The following is a 21,281-nucleotide window of genomic DNA, read 5'->3' as shown; positions in this document are numbered from 1 at the left end:
TCTATGTAAAAAAAAGGTATAAAAGGCCTTTCTGGACAATAGAGGAGGGGCCAGTCGCTGGACTGGTTTCCCCGTGTCTCCTCTTTACTCTATTTTCAGGCTGAATTCCCATCTGGGGCTTGGAGGCTCGCCATGTGTACTTACTTGCTCCGGCTTCTAAGATCCACGAGAGAGGGAGCCCAAGGCGGGGCACCCGCTGCTATTCAAGAGGATGCCGGTGGCCTAACATAGATGGTGCAAGTTCCTTGCCTGGAACTTTATTGGCTTTCCACATAAATCAAGTTATTCAGCCTCTTTTCTCCACTAAATTTTCCTACTATACTATTTCTTCTTAATTTATTTTATATTTCTAATTAAATAAATAAGCTTTCCTCGCCTATGCCGTTCACCCTTCGAATTCCCTGGATCCACCGGGGCTGGACCCCGGCAAGTAGGTTCCTGTTGGTTATACATTTTAAATATAGCAGTGTGTACATGTACATACCAAACTCCCTAACTATTCCTTCCACCATTCCTTCCCCCAGTAACCACAAGTTCATTCTCTAAGTCTATGAGTCCGTTTCTGTTTTCTAAGTTCATTTGTATCTTTTCCTTTTAGATTCCACATACAAGGGATGTCATATATTTGTCCTTCTCTGTCTGACTTACTTCACTCTACATCGTTATTTTATATGTGCTTTTATTTTGCTTGTTTTTGTTGCCTTCTAAACCTATGCAGTGAAATGTGAGGAGGTTTCTATTTAGCCATCCTCCATCATCTGGGGACATCCTTTTACCAGGTGAAACACCCATTTGCTTTGGATGGTGTCCTTCCTTTCAACTCAGTTTTGAATAATAGGATGCCAAACTGCAGTGCCACAATGAGATCCCAGCAATTTGGGGTCATCGTTGGCTTAATCCATGACTTTTTTTTTTTTTTTTTGGCTGCACCGGGTCTTTGTCATTGTGCTCAGGTTTTTCATTGCAGTGGCTTCTCTTACTGTGGAGCACAGGCTCCATGGTGCCTGGGCTGCAGTAGCTGTGGTGTACAGGCTTAGTTGCCTCATGCCATGTGGAATCTTCCCAGACCTGGGACTGTCGTCTCCTGTGTTGGCAGGCAGATTCTTCATCATTGGACCACCAGGGAAGCCCCCATGGCATTTTAATCCAAGAAGAATTGCTAGATGTTACACATCTCTGCCTAAAGCTTAATCTACCTTAACCACCCAGTCATGCTGAAACCTTTACTCACCCTGGATGGTTCCACTGAGGCAAAGAGCTGATTTAGATTGGGAGCCAGGCTCAAACCCTGGGTTTACCAACTACTACACTTGTGATCTCCAGTAAGTCCCATGGGGCTCGAGTTTGTTTCCCTCACCAGTGAAGTGGGATCTAATCTATTACCCTTATGAGTTTGCAGCAACAGTGTAGAGAATGCTTGTAACGTTGGCTTAAACAGTGTTTGACACACAGTCTGTGCTCGATAAACATAAATTGAGTCTAAATCAGTTTAGTCTCTTGAAATATCGCATGTGCAAAAAATTGTTTATTGTCTATAGATTTTACTGACATGGATGGGTTTTACTGAAAAGTCTCTAAACTTCAGCAATAAATTCATCGCTAGGATTTTAGAGGATAAGTTTGTTGTCTTGTCAACAGATGTAAAAGTGCCTGCAGCTAAAAGCATTTCCTTGTACATGAAATTAAGACTTGCAGCTACATGCCAAGCAACTCATGAATCAATATCATATTCCCGGCCACCACTTACCCTCTTAGAAGCTTTTTGAAAAAATTAGTAAGTGTAACCAAGAATTTGTTGAACTCAAGTAAATTTTCACTGAGCTGTTTGATTGCTCAGTCTGTTAGACGGATTAAAGGTTATTAGAGAGGGCCTGTCATTGACAGTGCTGCTGATGGATCAGCAAGCAGCAAGACTGCACAGTAATGAAGAGAAAGAAAATCATTCCAACAGGGATTAAGTTTTTAATTGGTTTCTCAAGGCACTTACAGACTCTATTCAAGAGCTAGTTCTGAAGTTTAAAAGAATATTGGAAGACTGCAGTCACGACCATTTAGGGCTTTCTGTTTTACATTCACAAATATTAATTGAATACATCACTACTGTCTAAAAATAGCCCAATAAACATTTACCAAGAACATTTGGCTATTAGACTTCTTAACTGAATGCACCCAACTGTGTTAATTTTGGCAATGAATGTGCAAATTGCTAAGCTGGTATAGGGATCCTAAACTTGGAAAGGGCAAAAGTAGGAGAGTAGGAGGTAGTTCTTGGAAAATTAGCATGAATAGGACTGGACTACAGGGGTCAGTGGCTCAAACTCTCTGTGCATCTTTAGTTACTGCCCAGTCTCAATCTGCTTACATGATGTAGGCTCTGCCCTTAACTTCTGAGTTAATGATGCAAAGAATCAAGGACAGCAGGAAGCCTCATAATGGCCACACACAGTTCTAGGGAAGCAGGGACTGAGGTTCTAGCAGCAATAGCTGTGTCTGCAGGGCAGGCTGCCATGTATATACTGCAATAGTGATATCTGTGCAGTTTTGACTGAATATGTTAGCTCTGCTGTGTGATTTCGGGTGGTGTTCCTGGCTGCATGGCCCTCAGTCTTGTCTTTTACCTTCCTTTGGATTCTGGGGCCTACCAAGAGTATGTCACAAATTCCTTTTGCTAACTAAGCCAGAGTTAGTTTCTCATGCTTATAATTAAGAACATAGTATTTCATTTGAAAAGACCTTGATGTTGAGAAAGATTGAAGGCAGGAGGAGAAGGGGACAACAGAAGATAAGATGGTTAGATGGCATCACCAACTCAGTAAACAAGAGTCTGGATAAACTCTGGGAGTTGGTGATGGACAGGGAGGCCTGTTGTGCTGCGGTTCATGGGATCGCAAAGGGTCGGACACGACTGAGCGACTGAACTGAACTGAACTATTCATTCAATTTTTTAAAAGCCAATGTAGGATACCAAAAATCCCCATGGACTGGCTTTGTGATGGTACATCACTTTGAGTCCTCCCTTATAAATTATAAGCTCCTGGGAATTACCTGATGGTCCAGTGGTTAGGACTCTGCTTTCACTGCCGTAGGCAGGGTTCAGTCCTTGGTCAGGGAACTAAAATTCCACAAGCCACATGGTATGGCTAAATACATAAATGAATAAATAGCAAACTTCTTCATAAACAAAGTAGGGGAAAAGAAATATGAACAATTCATGCAAGCTGGGTTTCTTCATTTTCTCCTAGCATCCTATTTTTTAAAGAGAGTATTTTAACAGGGTAATAATTATTAAGTACTCTTTAACAAATTGTTACCAGATCAAAGAAAAGACAGAGTTCAGGGGTAAAATGGCTGGGTCATAGTGCACATCTTGTTTGCCTGAATTCCTGACATAACATGCTGATGGGAAAATAATATATGGAATATATTATATTCCATAATATTTAGAGCAATCAGGTAGCCTGAAGAGAAAGACAAAGGAGACTTTCCCCTTTCATTCTTTTAACACTTAATTCCAATTAGTAAATGCTGTTTACTTTGGACAAAACAAGGTGTTAACAATCTGAAGAGACTCAAAGAAGTATGGACCTGACTGGCCTTCAAGGAAACACATTTATTCATCTTTCAAATGTTTATTAGACTCTCCTGTATTAGACCTGATGGATATAAAGATCTGCAAGGTATAGTCCTTGTCTGTTGAGGCTTATGCTTAATAGGAATAATCATCCACATGACTAGAAGCCTGTGTGGCCTTGTGACACATAGACACCTATTAGATATATGTATATATATATATTTTAGCTTATTTATTTTTGGTTAATGTTTTAAGCATGTACAACCAATTACCACAACCTGTGGTATTTTCAAAAGTTTGATACTCATTGCATGTCTTGAGTTTATATACTTAAGCGGTATATAATATAATTAGAAAGTTATAAATAAACTCATAAAGGCAAAGGCATGTTCCCCAAAGTGGCAGGCACATTAATTAAATCAGGCATCTAAAACTATGACCAAAGTCTTTTTAAAATGCAGACATGTAAATTTATACTTTTTTAAAAAATGAAGAGATTATCTATGCACTTTAAAAATCAAATATGTTTTGTATCAGAGACAGAAGACAGATATAGGATTGCACTCTTCAAAGACAATTACCTAAGATTTTTCTTGTTACCTAAACAATAGCGATGGCATTAGAGGAAAATTACACCTGCATTTTTTTTAAATTTTAAAATTCTTTATTAAAAATTTTTTTTTTAATTTTTACTTTATTTTACTTTACAATACTGTATTGGTTTTGCCATACACTGACATGAATCCACCACGGGTGTACATGAGTTCCCAACCCTGAACCCCCCTCCCACCTCCCTCCCCATACCATCCCTCTGGGTCATCCCAGTGCACCAGCCCCAAGCATCCTGTATCCTGTATTGAACCTAGACTAGCAATTCGTTTCTTACATGATAGTATACATATTTCAATGCCATTCTCCCAAATCATCCCACCCTCTCCCTCTCCCTCAGAGTCCAAAAGTCTGTTCTTTACATCTGTGTCTCTTTTGCTGTCTCGCATACAGGGTTATCATTACCATCTTTCTAAATTCCATATATATGCGTTAGTATACTGTATTGGTGCTTTTCTTTCTGGCTTACTTCACTCTGTAATCGGCTCACTTCACTCTGTATAATCGGCTCCAGTTTCATCCACCTCATTAGAACTGATTCAAATGTATTCTTTTTAATGGCTGAGTAATACTCCATTGTGTATATGTACCACAGCTTTCTTATACATTCATCTGCTGATGGACATCTAGGTTGTTTCCATGTCCTGGCTATTATAAACAGTGCTGCGATGGACATTGGGGTACACATCTCTCTTTCAATTCTGGTTTCCTCATACACCTGCATTTTAATTGCCAATCTAGCATTAAGGTAGTTCTATAAAAAGGTAACACAGTTGAAAGACTTCCAATCTCCAAATTAAAAACCTGCGAGGCCCAGATTAAAGTATGGAATATTGCAGATAAAAATAAAGATACAATTGGTTTACTGAATGGAATCAAACATTGCTGACATTTCTATGAAACTTGGAACTACTAAATTTCATTTCTCTAAATATTTCCATTATTTTTTTCTTAATGGTATGAATTATCTCAAATAGCTTACAAAGCTATTCTCTACAAAGCACTTTTGTTTGCTGCTGTTCAGATAGAACAAAAACTTTTCCACATTAACTTAACAATATATGTATTTTTGTTATAAGATTTTATCATGATGGATAGCTAACAATTTTTTTACTAAAACAAAACAGTAAAATATTTTTGTTCTATCAGCACTGCATCTTAACCATGTTACATTAAACACAAAGAACCAATATCTTATTTGGCTATGATACACTGAGTTGGAAAAAACCTATAATTCTCCTGTGCTTCTCTTTATTCTCACACTACTGTCACATTCATAACATGCCTGACACTTCTGGTCATGAAATGTGAGGGCATTTTCCCTACACCAAGCAATTTTCCAGGAAACCAGGTGGATTTACGATTTAATTCAACTGTGGCACTGTCTACCTGGAGATAGTGTCAGATTCCACTACTTAAGGGCTCAATCCCACAAGACTGCTCCCAACTTACTTCAGATATCAGTCCTAAGTCCCTGGGTCTCTAGGTTTCCCACAATTTCAGACCTGGCTGCAATCAGGAGGTTCTCACAGCTCTCTCCTTGTTGTGCTGTGCTAAGTAGCTTCAGTTGTGTCTGACTCTTTGCAACCCTATGGATTGTTACTTGCCAGGCTCCTCTGTCCATGGGATTCTCCAGGCAAGTATAGTGGAGTGGATTGCCATGCCTTTCTCCGAGCTCTCTCCTTAGGTACTATTAATTTACAAAAGTGGCTCACAGAACTCAGGGAAACACATTTACCAGTACAGATGAACAGCCAGATGAAGAGATGCACAGAGGGACCTGGGGGGGTCCTGAGCACAGGAGCTTCTGTCCCCATGAAGTGGGGTGTGTCTACCGACCGGTGTGTGCATGTTCACCCACCTGGAAGCTCTGTGAGCCCCTAACTATTGGGATTTTATGGAGGCTTCCTCATGTAGCCATGGTCAATTGCTAAATCCACTTCCAGTCCCACTCCCCTCTCTGGAGGATGGGCAGTAGAGATGAAAATTCAAAAATTCTAATCATGGCTTGGTCTTTCTGGTGATCATCCTTCATGCAGGAGCCAGCCAGGAGCCCACCCAGAGTCTCCTTGAAAAAAGTTGCTCCCTGTGCTCAGGCATTTACAAAGGTTTCAGGAGTCCTGTGTCAGGGATTTGAGATAAAGACCAAATACAGATATTTCTTATTATATGGCAAAATATCACAGATATATTTTAAATCTCTTATTAGAGAGAAAGCCTGGGAAGAAAATGCAGAATTTCTTGAAGTTTATAGGTTGCAGAACCCCCAAAGACAAAATCCATTCAAGTGGTTTAACAGCCTAGAGGGAGGTTAAAGACACGTAAACTTCTTAAGACCTGAGCCAGAATAGGCTTCCCCTCTTTCTAGGTATTGTACTGATGACAAACTGAAATTATAGTGGAGTGATCACAGTTTAGGTATACAAAAATGGAGTTGGGTGGCCATGTCCCTAAACTTCTGAGACATGTCCCTTCAACTACTAAGAATTGAACATTCTTTAAACATTCTTTAAACCAATAGGGACACAACTAGCAGCTGCATTTAAAACAAATCCTGCCAACTGCAATCTTATGTTCTCAAGATCTCCCCTTATAGCTATGCAACTATTTCAGACCTCAACCAATCCTTACTTAACAATCACCCTTACTTCTTGCCAGCTCCAATTATAATTCTTAGTAAGCAACTCATGTAATTAACCGTAGCCTTGCAGTTTTTGCCTTTTACAGTCTCTCTCATTTTGTAGTCTGGCAGAACACAATTCAAGTGCATCCTGGATCTGTGTGTCCTAGGAGGCAGTCCTAACCAACCCCAAATGAGCATTTTTAAAAATCTGAATCAGGTCTCAGTTTCTAAAATTAGGCTAATAGCACTTTTGCTAAGTAACCCCTCTCTGAGCTTTAGTTCCTTCACCTGGCAAATGGGGATTAATGCCTATTTCATAGGACTGCTGTGAAAATTAAATTTAAACAGTGAGTGTAAAGTGTCTGATTTATAGCAGGTAACGTAACAAATATTTATTCATTTTTCTTTTCCCTTGGAGCTTAAGATCTAGTTGGGATGATCAGTGGTAAACCCATGACGAGGTAAAGAAAAATTCAAGATTTAAGCCACAATTCACATTCTCTGAGGTGGCTGGAGAAGCTGATTTTTAATGTCCCTTCCAGCTCTAAACATCGATTATTCTATGCAAGCTGTATGAGAAGTGTCACGGGATGCTGCATGATGAATTGGCAGTTGGGAAGTGCAGACAGTAAGAGCTATGGGGTCAAAGAAGTGAGTGACTGCCCTGGGCTGGAATGGTTTAGGAAGACCATTAAAAAATTCTGAGCTGTCTGAGCTAGAACAAAAGCCCAATCCAATTAGGAGAATGACTGGCAAGAGTCTAATTATAATACAAATTCAGGCCAAGCTGAGAAGAATAAGAAACAGAAAATATTGTAGAGAAAGGAGAAAGGAAAAGGCAGTGTCAGCAATTTGGTTTCTGAAACAGAGAATATTAAGCAGCTATCAGACTTTTCAACCTTTAATAGTCTTAGAAGGTAGCTGTAGTGTATTAGTCCTGCTGAGAATCTCCTGTGAGTGAAGAATCTGTTAGAAATGTGTTTGGTGACAAATAATAGAAAATCTGGCCAGTAGTAGCTTACACAAATAAAGTGGTGGTTTTTTTTTCTCCTTCAAGGGAAAGGACTCCTGGGTTGGTGCCACCATATAATAACACAGCCCAGACACAGGCTCTTTCTAGCTCTCTTCTGCCTCACCCTCTGCTTGTTGGCCTTTGCCCTTATTGTTCTTTGCCTATGGTTAGGAGTTGGCCGCTGTGCCTCCATACATCACATTTGCATTTCAGACAATAGTCAGACAAAAGGGCAAAGGAGCAAAGAATGAGGGCAAAATGGCATACCCTCTGAGTCTGTGCCTTTTTATTAAGAAAGCTAAAGTTTTCTGGAAGATTGCCCAATAGGCTTCCCCTTTGTAACCTGTTGGCCAAAGTCATGCCTCGTGGTTGCTGCTAGTGGTAAAGAGGGAGAAGGGGAATGAGAATGGGGTTACTTAGCCGACTGCTGAAGAAAAGTGTTGAAGCCTTGTGAAAAAAATTACTACAAATTCAATTTCAGTAGTTATCAGGTTATTTAAACTATCTACTTCATCTGGGGTGAGTTGTGGTAGTTTGTGCTTTTTAAGATATTGATCTATTTATCAATAAGTTTTCAAATTTTTGTGTGGAATTTTTTCATAGTATTCCCTTATCAATATCCAACTATGTGCCAGTTACCAAACTCTTTAAGATATTCAGAAACCCTATATGCCATCAATTTTTAGTTTCTTGTAGAAATCTTTCTCAGAGCCATCTGATAGCTCCAATCCAGAGTGAAGTCCTCTTTATATAGCGTATAACTATCACTTTGGGATTTTGCTTTCCTCCTATTTCCTGAGTCTTGTGTCTTCCTTCTGCTTGATTTATATCTATCAGTAACTTCCTCAGACAGGTGAAACTGAGACTATCTTTATTCAACTCTCACACTTTATTGATAATTCAGTCTAGTATAGAATTCAAGGTTGGAAACAATTTTTCTTCAAAAATTTCAAAGTATGTCTTCTTGTATCTGGTGTTGCTTTTGAGAAGTCTGAAGCTATTCTGATCTTGAGCCTCTGTTGGAGACCTGTTTTTTCCTACCCGGAAACTTTTAGGATTTTTTCATCACTAATTGGGAGGCCATGGTTCAACTAACAGATAAGTATCCTAAAGTAAATCAGCTACATAACCAGAAGTTTTAGAAAGTGCTTCTATCTAACATCCAAATTTGCCTACATACACTCCCTGTATATCCTTGAAATCTCCCCTGAAACTCTACTTCAGATGATATAAAATGCCCACATAGGCAAAGTCAGTTTACTTCTTAACAGTTTTGGCAGAAAAATTCTCCCCATTACCTCCAGACTGACTGGTCATTACAAGTACAGTTTTGTGTGTCCCTTCCATTCTTTCCACAGGAGTGAAATAAAAAACAGACACCAAACATCTTTGAGATCATCTGAGAGGAAGAGATGAGGCTTTTAGGATGAATGAGACACTGACATGGTAGCAATTACTGAAAAGAAAGATGAGAGGAAAAAGTTTCATATCCCCAAATTCTTAGATCTTTGGGACCCAGTGGAGATAAAGTTTATTTTTTTATTTTTATTGGAGTTTAGTTGATTTACAATGTTGTGTTAGTTTCAGGTGTACAGCAAAGGGAATCAGTTACATATATATATAGATATCTCCCTTTTTTGATTGTTTCCCCATATAGGTCATTACAGAGCATGGAGTAGAGTTCTCTGTGCTATACAATATTTTGTTTTGTTGTTGAAAGTTATTTTGGTACATCTAAATTTGTTCACTTCTATTTTTTCATTGTTCATCTTCTCTTTTAGGATACCTATTTTCCCACTTTGCAAAAGTGGGGAAATTTCTCAAATATTATTATTTTGATTTTATCATTTTATCTGTTTTTTTTAAGCTTTTCTATGTACAACTTTATTTGTATTTTTAAAACTTTTTGTTGAAGTAAAATGCACATGCAGACATACGCACAGATGTTATAGCTGAATGCATTTCACAAGAATGAACACTCAAATTTTATTTGTTTATAATTTCTTTATCTTGTAAATTAATAGTGAAGCAAGATTACAAGTGTGATATCTGAAATTCTATACAATGGATGTATCAAATACTAACCATTTCTTGCCATTTAACTCAATTGCTGTTAAGGAACTTTGGCTGAGAATGAATACCTCCATCCATAATAGTTTTTGCAGTTTACTAAACACTTCCTCTTGTAGCTTACAGCTTACTAATATTTCTACGTACCTTATCTTAATCATTTCTCATAACAACTTTATGAGGGACAAATAATTATACAGTTTTAAAAAGAACGAACCAACAAGGACCTACTGTACAGCACAGGAAACTACTATACTCAATATACTGTAGTAACCAATAATGAAAAAGAATCTTAAAAAGAATATATATATGTGTGTGTGTATGTATATATATATGTGTGTGTGTGTGTGTGTGTGTGTACACACACACACATAAATATATACATGGGCTTCCCGGTTACTCAGTGGTAAAGAATCTGCCTGCAATGCAGGAGATGTGGGTTCAATGCCTGGGTTGGGAATATCCTCTGGAGAATGAAATGGCAATCTACTCCAGTATTCTTGCATGGGAAATCCCACGGACAGAAGAGCCTGGTGGGCTACAGTCCACAGGGTTGCAAGAGTCGCATTTGACTTAGCAACTAAACAACAACAGTATGGATATATAACTGAATCACTTTTGCAGTACACTTGAAACTAACACAACACTCTAAATCAACTATATTTCAATAAAAATTTTTTAAAAAAGAAAGAAGGAAACTGAGGCTTAAAGAGGTGAAGCAATTCCTTGGGGGCAGAGGGTCTAAAAGCCGTGGGACATGAAGCAAGGACCTGAGAGTCCAGCGTGGAAGGGAATTCATGCATGCTCAGTCATGTCTGACCCCATGGACCCACCAAGTTTCTCTATCCTTGGAATTTTCCAGGCAAGAATACTGGAGTGGGTTGCCATTTCCTTACTCCAGGGAAATCTTCCTGACCAAGGGAATAATGATCATCCAATGACGCATCAGTGAACCATGGCCCAGCACCCTGGGGAAAACTGAACTCATCTCAGCTTCAGATCTTCTGGCATTATGGTTGGTGAGGCCTACATCAGAGTGCAGGGCACCACATCTTCTCTCCCTACCCAACTGTGGGTTCCTCCCTCCCCTTCCACAGGTGTTGATTCTAAGTGTGCTCCATAATAAACCTCTCCTACACTAATCTCTGGATAATGAGACACACGTGCTATCACATGGGGTAAGAATAGCCATACTCTGCATTTGAAAGCTTTGTATAGAATTTCACTAACAGCTATTGAGCAGTTATTAGTTGCTAGGTATAGAAGATACTTAAAATTAAGAAAACTCTACTTTTAAAACACTTATTTAAGTTGTCTCCAAGAAAAGTGAAAGTCACTCAGTCGTGTCAGACTCTTTGTGACCCCATGGACTATACAGTCCATGGAATTCTCCAGGCCAGAATACTGGAGCGGGTAGCCATTCCCCTCTCCAGGGGATCTTCCCAACCCAGGGATCGAACCCAGGTCTCCCACATTGCAGGCGGAGTTTTTACCAGCTGAGCCACAATGGAAGCCCCCAAATACTGGAATGGGTAGCCTATCCTTTCTCCAGCAGATCTTTCTGACCCAGGAATTGAACCGGGGTCTCCAAGAAAGTAATATAAGCTAAAACAAAACTGATGAAAATATTTATATTTACCTTAATTGGTCAAGAAAGAGATTTTATGGATTTTGATACAAAATTTTAAAATATTTATATGAATGTCATGTTTGTGGCTTGTGGTTATATGCTCCCCCTTGTAACTTGGGAGGGAAAATTTCACAATATCTGGAGCCCCTGAGAGCCTGCAAATGAAGGAGAAGAATGTCCTCAAATCCCTCACAGCAGAGTCCAGTTAGGGGGCACCAATGTGGCTTCCCAACGGGATAGCACAGCTACAAAAGGAAAAGTGATGGTGTTACCTTGTGAATCTGAAGAGAATCTTGGAGAAGCTTCTGCTGGGCAGCTCATGCTCTTGCTGACATTGAAAGCCCAGCTGATGCCAGTATCACGTGCTCCAGGAATGCTGGCCATTTGGCCAAGCTGTGCTGAAGTTTGCTTTTGCTATGGGAGCTACTTCCATTGTGGGGTGCGTCATCCACTCCTGTAATCATCACTAACCAGATGTAGGCACCTTCTGCCCTGTCTTCTCTGCTTACAGACCCCTGGGGTGACCACCAGTATCACAAAGGCATCTTACAGTAACCCACCTACTGTTGCTCCAGGTTACTCAGATGCTCCCCCATGCTGTGTGGGCACTGCCACCCCCACAGCAAGAGGGAAGCTCCTGGGGTCTGATGTGGCCATGCTGGCCTGGGGATTCTGTGCCTGCGAGGCTCCATCTCAGGTGTGCACCTGTGTGAGGTCAGGTCCTGTCTCTGCTTCACCAGGGATCCTGAAGAGACTGAAAAGGAAGAGCAGGTAGTGCTGATAAGGCTGAGACTCAGGAGGAATTTCAGGGTGAATGAATCACTCCAGGTCCCGAGTTTATTTCTACTCAACCCCAAGTTGCAAACGGGTCTGCAGGCACAGGTGGCCTCAGTGCCTTCCTGCAGCTCCTCCTGGAGGACCATGGCACTCTGCCTGCCTCTGAAGGCTGGTCTACAGCTGCCGTGGCTCAGGCCACTGACCCGGAAGGAACAGCCACAGTGGTCTTACACGACTCCTTCACATACTCTTAAACAGAAAATGAAAATAAGGCTGATGGAAAATAAAGAGTTTCTTGGGGAAAAAGAAAAAAAAAAAAACGCCCATGAATAAGAATAGCTGATCTGAGCCTCAGAAGGGCTGGGAGCCTAGTATAGTGGCACATGGACACAGACTTAGACAAACTGTTGTTTGGGTCGTGGTTCTGCCACTTGCTTGCTACGGAACTCTCAGCAAATTACCTAGTTGTTTGGAATTATCAGCCTCACCTGTAAAACATAAGCTCCATGAGGGCAGGAACCATGTCTGAGTTGATCTAATGCCTAGCAAACCTGGCACTATGGCACTTGGTGACAAATCATACATAGTGTAGAAGCACTGTATTGACAAAGAAAAAAGGAACAGCCCCAGACATTCAGAACATGGCTCGTACTCACAGATCGGCCAGAAAAGGATTAGTTCCTGCAAGATCTGCCAGTTGGCTTGTAAGGCTGTGTGCTTAGGAATGTGACAGGTTACGTCCAGGCCAGATCCTGAAGAGCCTTTTTTCTATGCAGAGAAATTTGAATTTTCCATATAGGTAATAATCCAGAGGAAAGACCGTCAAAGGATTAAAAGCAGGGGAATATAACAAGATTAAACTTATACCTTGGAAGGATGGGGTGTGGAAATAAGAAGGAATGGGGGACTACTTCGGAGAAGGCAATGGCACCCAACTCCAGTACTCTTGCCTGAAAACTCCCATGGACAGAGGAGTCTGGTAGGCTGCAGTCCATGGGGTCGCTAAGAGTCGGATACGGCTGAGCGACTTCACTTTCACTTTTCACTTTCATGCATTGGAGAAGGAAATGGCAACCCACTCCAGTGTTCTTGCCTGGAGAATCCCAGGGACTGGGGAGCCTGGTGGGCTGCCGTCTACGGGGTCGCACAGAGTCGGACACGACTGAAGCGACTTAGCAGCAGCAGCAGCAGCAGCAGCAGCAGCAGCAGCAGCAGCAGCAGCAGCAGCAGCAGCAGCAGGGGGACTACTTAAGTTCCCTACACAAGACATGGGAGGCCTTCTCTGATCACAAGGTAACCTTGCTTATTCCTTGAAATTTGGGGTGAGAAGACAGAAAAAAAAATATGGTTGCCCTCTTCAAATATTTGAAATTCTGTCATAAGAAAGAGTGATTATATTCTTTCTGAGCTGCTCTAGGATCAAGGTATAAAGTCATTAAGTGCACTATTGGGGAGCATTTTCTAATAATAAGTGGTCTTAAAGTAACATAGACTTCACAGTTACTTCTTGCATTTCTTTCTCATCTATTCAACAAATATTCATTGGAGCAGTTATGATGTGACAGGCATTAGGCATACAACGGTGAGCAAAAGGGACAAAAGGCACTGCCCTCAATGTAAGTTACTCTAATTTCTTTGTGTAATGTGGTGCCGTGAACGGATAACTTTTATATAATCATTTAACCAAGAAGCAAGTTCCCAATAGGAATATCTAAAGAGTGGCTTTGAGTGAGTTCTGGCCAAGGAAGGATGATAACCCAATAGGAGAGTTGTAAAGTCTGTTAAATCTCAGGAGCCATAGGACGAGAGAGCCCCCTATCTTCTCTCTTGGATCCATCCCACCCGTTCGGCCTCCGCTCCGCCCAACTTTCTCCAGCGCCCTCCCCTTCCTCCGCCCCGACTCGCAGCTGTGAGTCTCGTCTCGCGACTCGCGGGATTTCGAACTCTTCTCTCGCGTGATCTGCGCTGTGCTGGCGTCAGCTCTGGCGGCTACGCCCCGGGCTACTGAAGCTGGTTTCGCTGTAGATTTTTGAGCACGTTTGGGTCAGGCCCAGTGGTGTTAAGTAAGTTCTGGTGGCCGAGTCCGGCGCTGCAGTCTCGGGGGTCTCTAAGAAGAGACCGGGACGAACTCCCTGGTCGTGGGCCGACTTCGGGCCGCTTGGGCGCGGCGTGTGCGCCGCCAGCAGGAGCTTGCATGAGGTCTTATCCGCGGGGTGCGGGGTCAGGTCGGGGTGGGTGGCCTGCAGGCCCGGTGACACCGCCCGCGGACTTCTGCAGTGGGTTCTAGGCGCGTCGGCAGCAGGGTTTGGGCCTGGTGGTGTCCGGAACGGCCCTGGCCGTTTCTGGCCCCTTTTTGAGTTCGCCAGGGTTGGCGCCCAAGTGACACCTGAGGTCAGCGCCCAGTTTCGTGGCTCCGAGGGTCTTGCATATGGGATCCTCCTCCAGTCGCTTCCTTCTGTTATTAAGGAAATTACTTCTTCCAGAGATTGCAGGTGGAATGAGTTTTTCTTATTTGCGGCTGTACGAGGCTTGGCTGTCTTATACAGAAGAGGCAGAAGGATGATTTGTATAAAAGAGTGAATAGAAAAATGTCTAAATTTCACTGTTCTCTGTCCTTGAAATCAAGGTGTACAGAAAAATGGAGTATATGACGGAACCCGTCAAGCACACACCTGGACATATGTGAGTCGCGTCCCTTTTCCCCTATCCCCATTACATTTAAAAACGTTAAAATGAGTCTTTAAAATTTACTATGGGGAAAGCTTTTCTTTTAGGGGGATTTGTCTTAAGTGGAAAAAATGAAAAGCCTTGTTTCCTGGAAAAAACGAGGTCCTTTTTCTCTAGAAAGTTTTTTGTGGTAAATACTGTTTTAAAAGTATTAAAATAGTCTCTGTACATTCTTCTAGATTGGCATCAACCATTGGCCATATGTGGCTTTTTAAATTTCAAGTAATTAAAATGTAATAAAACTAAGTATTCACTTCTTCCATTACCCACATTTCGAATCCTCAGTAGTCACATATGCCTGGTGGCTACCACAGTGGACATTAATGCTTATAGAACTCTTATTTTGGATAGCTCAATGATTTTTAAATACTTTCTGTTCTCAATACACCTAGAGTTATGACACTGCCATCAGTTATACTGATACTCTTCCATCCTTTTTACATTTTGGGAGTCCCGGTGCTATATTGAGGCTTTAAAAAATTTTTTGCCTTTGGTCTATAAAGCTGTCTAATGATTACTATTAGCAGTTATTTAGATTCTCTAGACCTTTTTTAACCTTTTGTATATCAGTCATATTTTGAGGCTTTTTGGAATTGTGGCCATATTTGTTTTTTCCGTCAATAATCTAAGACTTTTAAAAATCTAGTGCATCTTTGAAGATTGCTCAAAGTCAGGTTTTTAAAAAGGGCAGAGATACTATGGCCTAACTTGAAGACTTTGGTTGGTTTGTTAATTTTATTACTATTTTTTATTGAAGTATAGTTGATTTTTCAATGTTGTGTTAGTTTCTGCTGTACAGCAGTGTGATTTAGTTTTATATATATAACTGTGATTCAGTTGTATATATATATATATTTCATATTCTTTTCCATTATGGTTTATTATAGGATATTGATTATAGTTCCCTGTGCTATACAGTAGGACCTTGTTCATTTTATATATAGTAGTTTGTATCTGCTAATCCCTGTTTGATAGTTTTTAAATCTAACTAGTACACTTATGAAATGTAACTTGAAAAAATGTATGCTTTATTTAAGCTTGTGCTGCGATTGTGGTGTCCCAATTAGTCCAAATCCTGCTAACATTTGTGTGGCTTGTCTGCGAAGCAAAGTAGACATCAGCCAAGGCATTCCGAAACAAGTCTTTATATCTTTCTGCAAACAGTGCCAAAGGTATAGTGTGATACTTTTTTATCCTACTTAAAGTTGAAATTCATATATAAGAGAGCCACTAGAATATAGTGAGATTAAGATACATATATGAAAGTGCATGTAACTGAGATTTAAGTTTTATTTATGGTGTCAAAGCTAGAGATTATAGAATTTGCGATTTTGTAATGTAGTTTTCTAGTTTTCCCTGCTAATGTGGTGAAGTTAGTATAAAGGGATAGAATCTGCTTTTTTTCTGTTACGGGATTAAAAGGTTTGATATGTATAATTAATACATAAAAGTTAATGTTTTCAGGAGTGAGAGCAGATTTTAAAGACATAACTGTTCCAATTACCATGAAGTTTTTGTTTTTCCCTTCAGTCATTCAAAGCCATATATGATAAAAAGCACCTTATATTTAAAAGTAATTTGGCAGTGTGTTTTAAAAATCCTATATTAATGTTCCTGTGTAACTAAAATGACTATGGCTAATGGGGAAGAAGCTCAGTATATCATGTCTAGCATGGTCAAAAATTTGAAGGCAAACTTAAGTTACTGTTTTTTACATTCTTTAGCTGTTGCATAAATAGCTTATGTCTAGTCTGCTATTGAGTAATACAAAACTGCCCATTGAAGCTACCCATAACATGGTATGTCTGTGACTTCCCAAGTGGGTTAGGACTCTAGTGGTGAGTAACTTTTTTGGGAGGGAGGGGTTCATGAATCCCGTTAAGAATTTAAAAGCTGCATTTTTCCGGAAAAATACATAAAACATGTACATAAATATAAAAACAGGAAACTTGTATTCTGTTTCAGGGAGATTATAGTTTATAATCTTAATCTGTTATTCTCTATAGTGATGTGGAGTGAGAAAAACACTAGATTCCTCATGAACTAGGTCTCTGAAACTTGGCCATATAACTTCTCTAACGCCGTAATTTCCTCCTCATAATGAAGGGGCTTTAATAGATTACATATGAAACATTTTCTAAATCTAAAAACTTGGCTTACAACAAAGGGACCTGTGTAAGTAAGGTTTATCAGTGAACCTTTAAAAGTGAAAATCAGAATATTTACTTAACGAGTATGAACAAAGCATTCACATAATACATTTAGAAGTATTATGTATTTAACAAACATTTGTTGAGCATTTACTATATGCTAAGCACTGCCCTAACTCCTTGCCTGGTTGGGCTATAAGACTTCAAGTACATATATAAAAGATTTTAATTTAGTCATGTTTTATATAAGACTTTAAATTTTACAATTTGAAATTTGAAAATTAAAATTAAGATTCGTGTGTTAGTTGCTCAGTCATGTCTGACTCTTTGTGAACCTATGGCCAGTAGCCCACCATGTTCCTCTGTACAAGGGATTTCCTAGGCAAGAATACTGGAGTGGGTTGCCGTTCCCTTCTCCAAGGATCATCCCTACCCAGGGATCAAACCTGGGTCTCCTGCATTGCAGGCAGTCTCTGTAGTGTCTGAGCCATCAGGGAAGCCTGAAAAGGGATTTGAAGTGCGTGAGTAGTCTTGAGCTCTTATTTATACATAGTATTAGGTACTAATTTACATTTTTTGTGCGTGTGAGAAACAAGCAGTTCCTAAGCATTTTATTTGTTCACTATAAACCATTTTAATGCTATTGTGAGATGAATTTTTATCCATGTTTCAGAACATAGCACCAGGAAATCCTAAGCATTTTGTCATCGTTGTAATTCTTACTGGTGCTTGAAGTAATAAGACCTTTTAATAAGTTATTACAGATTGACTTTCTCAAATACTCATAATTTCACCTTTTTAACTAAACTACTGGTCTAATTGAAAGTTTCTGAACCTATTAAAATATATTTGGGTTAAGTGCCTCAGATCAACCTTGAGTAGTAGTATATCTGGTTAATAATTGTTGTTGTGTCTTCATATTTAAGTGATTTTTTTTTTTTGCTGAGAGATACTTAGTTTCAATATGGTACCTTTTTCCCAGGTATTTCCAGCCACCAGCAACTTGGGTACAGTGTGCATTAGAATCCAGGGATCTTCTTGCTTTGTGTTTGAAAAAAATCAAAGCCCCTCTGAGTAAGGTAGGTAAAATAGCTAAAATCAGTTTTTGTAGGTATATGTGGGTGTGGGTGTGAGTGTGATTTAATGTCTCATTTTTAGATAATCTTTGTATGAGTAGATTTTACAAAATAACTGTTAAATGCTGCTGTTGATAAGCACACTACTACACATGCTGTTTTCATCTTTCAGTTCAGTCGCTCAGTCGTGTCTGACTCTTTGCGACCCCATGAATCGCAGCACGCCAGGCCTCCCTGTCCATCACCAACTCCTGGAGTCCACCCAAACTCATGTCCATCAAGTCTGTGATACCATCCAGCCATCTCATTCTCTGTCGTCCCCTTCTCCTCCTGCCCCCAATCCCTCCCAGCATTAGAGTCTTTTCCAATGAGTCAACTCTTCGCATGAGGTGGCCAAAGTATTGATGTTTCAGCTTTAGCATTATTCCTTCCAAAGAAATCCCAGGGCTGATCTCCTTCAGAATGGACTGGTTGGATCTCCTTGCAGTCCAAGGGACTCTCAAGAGTCTTCTCCAACACCACAGTTCAAAAGCATCAATTCTTCAGTGCTCAGCCTTCTTCACAGTCCAACTCTCACATCCATACATGACCACTGGAAAAACCATAGCCTTAACTAGACGGACCTTTGTTGGCAAAGTAATGTCTCTGCTTTTCAATATGCTATCTAGGTTGGTCATAACTTTCCTTCCAAGGAGTAATCGTCTTTTAATTTCATGGCTGCAGTCACCATCTGCAGTGATTTTGGAGTACAAAAAAATAAAGTCAGCCACTGTTTCCCTATCTATTTCCCATGAAGTGATGGGACCAGATGCCATGATCTTCGTTTTCTGAATGTTGAGCTTTAAGCCAACTTTTTCACTCTCCTCTTTCACTTTCATTAAGAGGCTTTTTAGTTCCTCTTCACTTTCTGCCTTAAGGGTGGTGTCATCTGCATATCTGAGGTTATTGATATTTCTCCCGGCAATCTTGAGTCCACCTTGTGCTTCTTCCAGCCAGTGTTTCTCATGATGTACTCTGCATATAAGTTAAATAAGCAGGGTGACAATACACAGCCTTGAGGTACTCCTTTTCCTATTTGGAACCAGTCTGTATATATTCTTTAATGGAAATGAAAGTCCTTTTGCTTTAAAAGATTTAGTATAGAATCAAACTTTTTAGGTGATCATTTGAGAACCCCTTTTGTGCAGTAATCTTTAATGAAAAAAAAAATATATACGACCATCACTAAACATAATTTTTGAGACTATAATAATATTAGGGTTATGGTTGTCAGTTTTTTAAAAAATTTTCATTACTCTCTGGAAGGAAGATACCTGTACTAATTATTTAAAGTCAGTACATAAACATCTCCAAAAACCAAACAGGGTTTGTTAGTCTAGTTTCTCTACGTAACACTTTCAGTTTTCTTTGTGCTGAACTTTATTAATTATTTCCACCAGCTATGTTTTTAATTGAAATGGACTCTTTTGGTTTGAAGGCCTTCAGATTCTCTTAGCCTCTGAAAAAATTTCGTGTAGTAGTTCTTTGAAGTTTCTCTCTTTATTTTCCTGTTTCTTTCTCCCTGGAATTCTCATTTGTCTAATGTTGGCCCTACCAGCTTAAAACTTTGTGAAATGCCTTTTTGCCCTTGTGTTGTCTTTAATCCTTTTTTTCCATGTGTTCCTGGCAGTTTCTTTTATCTTCCAATTTTTGTATGAATTTTTTTCAGTACTAGTAGTTTAAGTTTAGAATTTTTAATGTTCTTGATTCAGTCTGTTGAATATTTCTGAAAGTTTAATTGTTGTTTTTATACTTTCCTTCTGTTCCCTGATTTGTCTCAAGTTTTTCTTGTTTTTTCCCCTGGAGTCAGTTTTTTTGTGTAACTTGGTCTTTTGCTTTGATTCCTCAGGCTTTTATCAAATGTTCATTACTAATTCATTAGCATTTCACAGATGTTTATTAAGTGTCAGCCTTGTGCCAGTCTGCTTGTGGTGTCAGAAATATGGCAGTGAATGAGGGAGGAAAATCTCTGTCTTGGAGACCTTTTATTTTGGTTGAAGAGGAGGGTGTGGAGTGGGTAGTAAGCAAAATATATAAGTATATTAAAAGGTATAAATTCTGTGGAGGAAAAATTGAGGAAGGGGATAAAAACTGCTCAGGAAGAGGTGCAATTCAAAATAGAGTGCTTAGAGGAGACCTCGTTGATAAGGTGATCCTGCTGCTGCTAAGTGGCTTCAGTCATGTTCGACTCTGTGCAGCCATATAGACGGCAGCCCACCAGGCTCCCCCATCCCTGGGATTCTCCAGGCAAGAACACTGGAGTGGGTTGCCATATCCTTCTCCAGTGCATGAAAGTGAAAAGTGAAAGTGAAGTCGCTCAGTTGTGTCTGACTCCTAGTGACCCCGTGGACTGCAGCCCACCAGGCTCCTCCATCCATGGGATTTTCCAGGCAAGAGTACGGGAGTGGGGTGCCATTGCTATCTCTGAAGGTGACACTAGAATAAACATTAAAAGTAAGGGAGGAGGCCACAGTTTAGAGAAGAGCACTATGGGTAGCAAAACAAGTGTAGAGGCCAGGGACAGGAGCAAACCTGTATGGTTAGAGTGGAACTGGGAGGACAAAGTACTTGGGGGTGAACTAGGGAAGACATGGAAAGTCTAAGTAGGTCAGGCCTATGGGCCCTTTTGAGGACTGGTTTTTACTCTGAGTAGGGCTCCCTTGGTGGCTTAGATGTCTGGTAAAGAATCTGCCTGCAATGCAGGTGACCTGGGTTCGATCACTGAGTCGGGAAGATTCCCTGGAGAAGGGAATGTCAACCCACTTGGATATTCTTGCCTGGAGAATTTCATATGTTTAGAATAGATATGAGGGGGATGTGGGCCTTTAGGAAGCAATTGTAGTAATCATGAGAAATGATATTTGAATCAGTAGTAGAGGTAGCGAGAAGTGGATTGATTCTGGCTCTGTTGTTGAAGGTAGTCAGTAGGCTTTATTGATGAAGCTGGATGTATGCTTATGAGTTGAAAGGGTCAAGGGTGACTTCTGTGGTTCTTGA

The 21,281-nt window shown here is 40.1% G+C and overlaps 1 protein-coding gene across 1 annotated transcript in view; it reads left to right on the top strand.

Moving 5' to 3' along the window:
- The window catches only part of NMD3 (NMD3 ribosome export adaptor), a 34,312-nt gene continuing 27,259 nt past the window's right edge, over window positions 14,229–21,281 (top strand). The window contains exons 1-4 of the mRNA XM_005675374.3: window positions 14,229–14,355; window positions 14,919–14,974; window positions 16,057–16,191; window positions 18,152–18,248. Coding sequence (XP_005675431.2) covers window positions 14,931–14,974; window positions 16,057–16,191; window positions 18,152–18,248 — 276 coding nt within the window. The 5' untranslated portion in view covers window positions 14,229–14,355; window positions 14,919–14,930. The remainder of the gene's footprint in view (window positions 14,356–14,918; window positions 14,975–16,056; window positions 16,192–18,151; window positions 18,249–21,281) is intronic.

This window comes from Capra hircus, chromosome 1 (genome assembly GCF_001704415.2).
Source record: "Capra hircus breed San Clemente chromosome 1, ASM170441v1, whole genome shotgun sequence".
NCBI classification, from domain to species: Eukaryota; Metazoa; Chordata; class Mammalia; order Artiodactyla; family Bovidae; genus Capra; species Capra hircus.
Note: the sequence above shows the minus strand (reverse complement) of the source record. Positions and strands in the feature narration are given on the sequence as shown.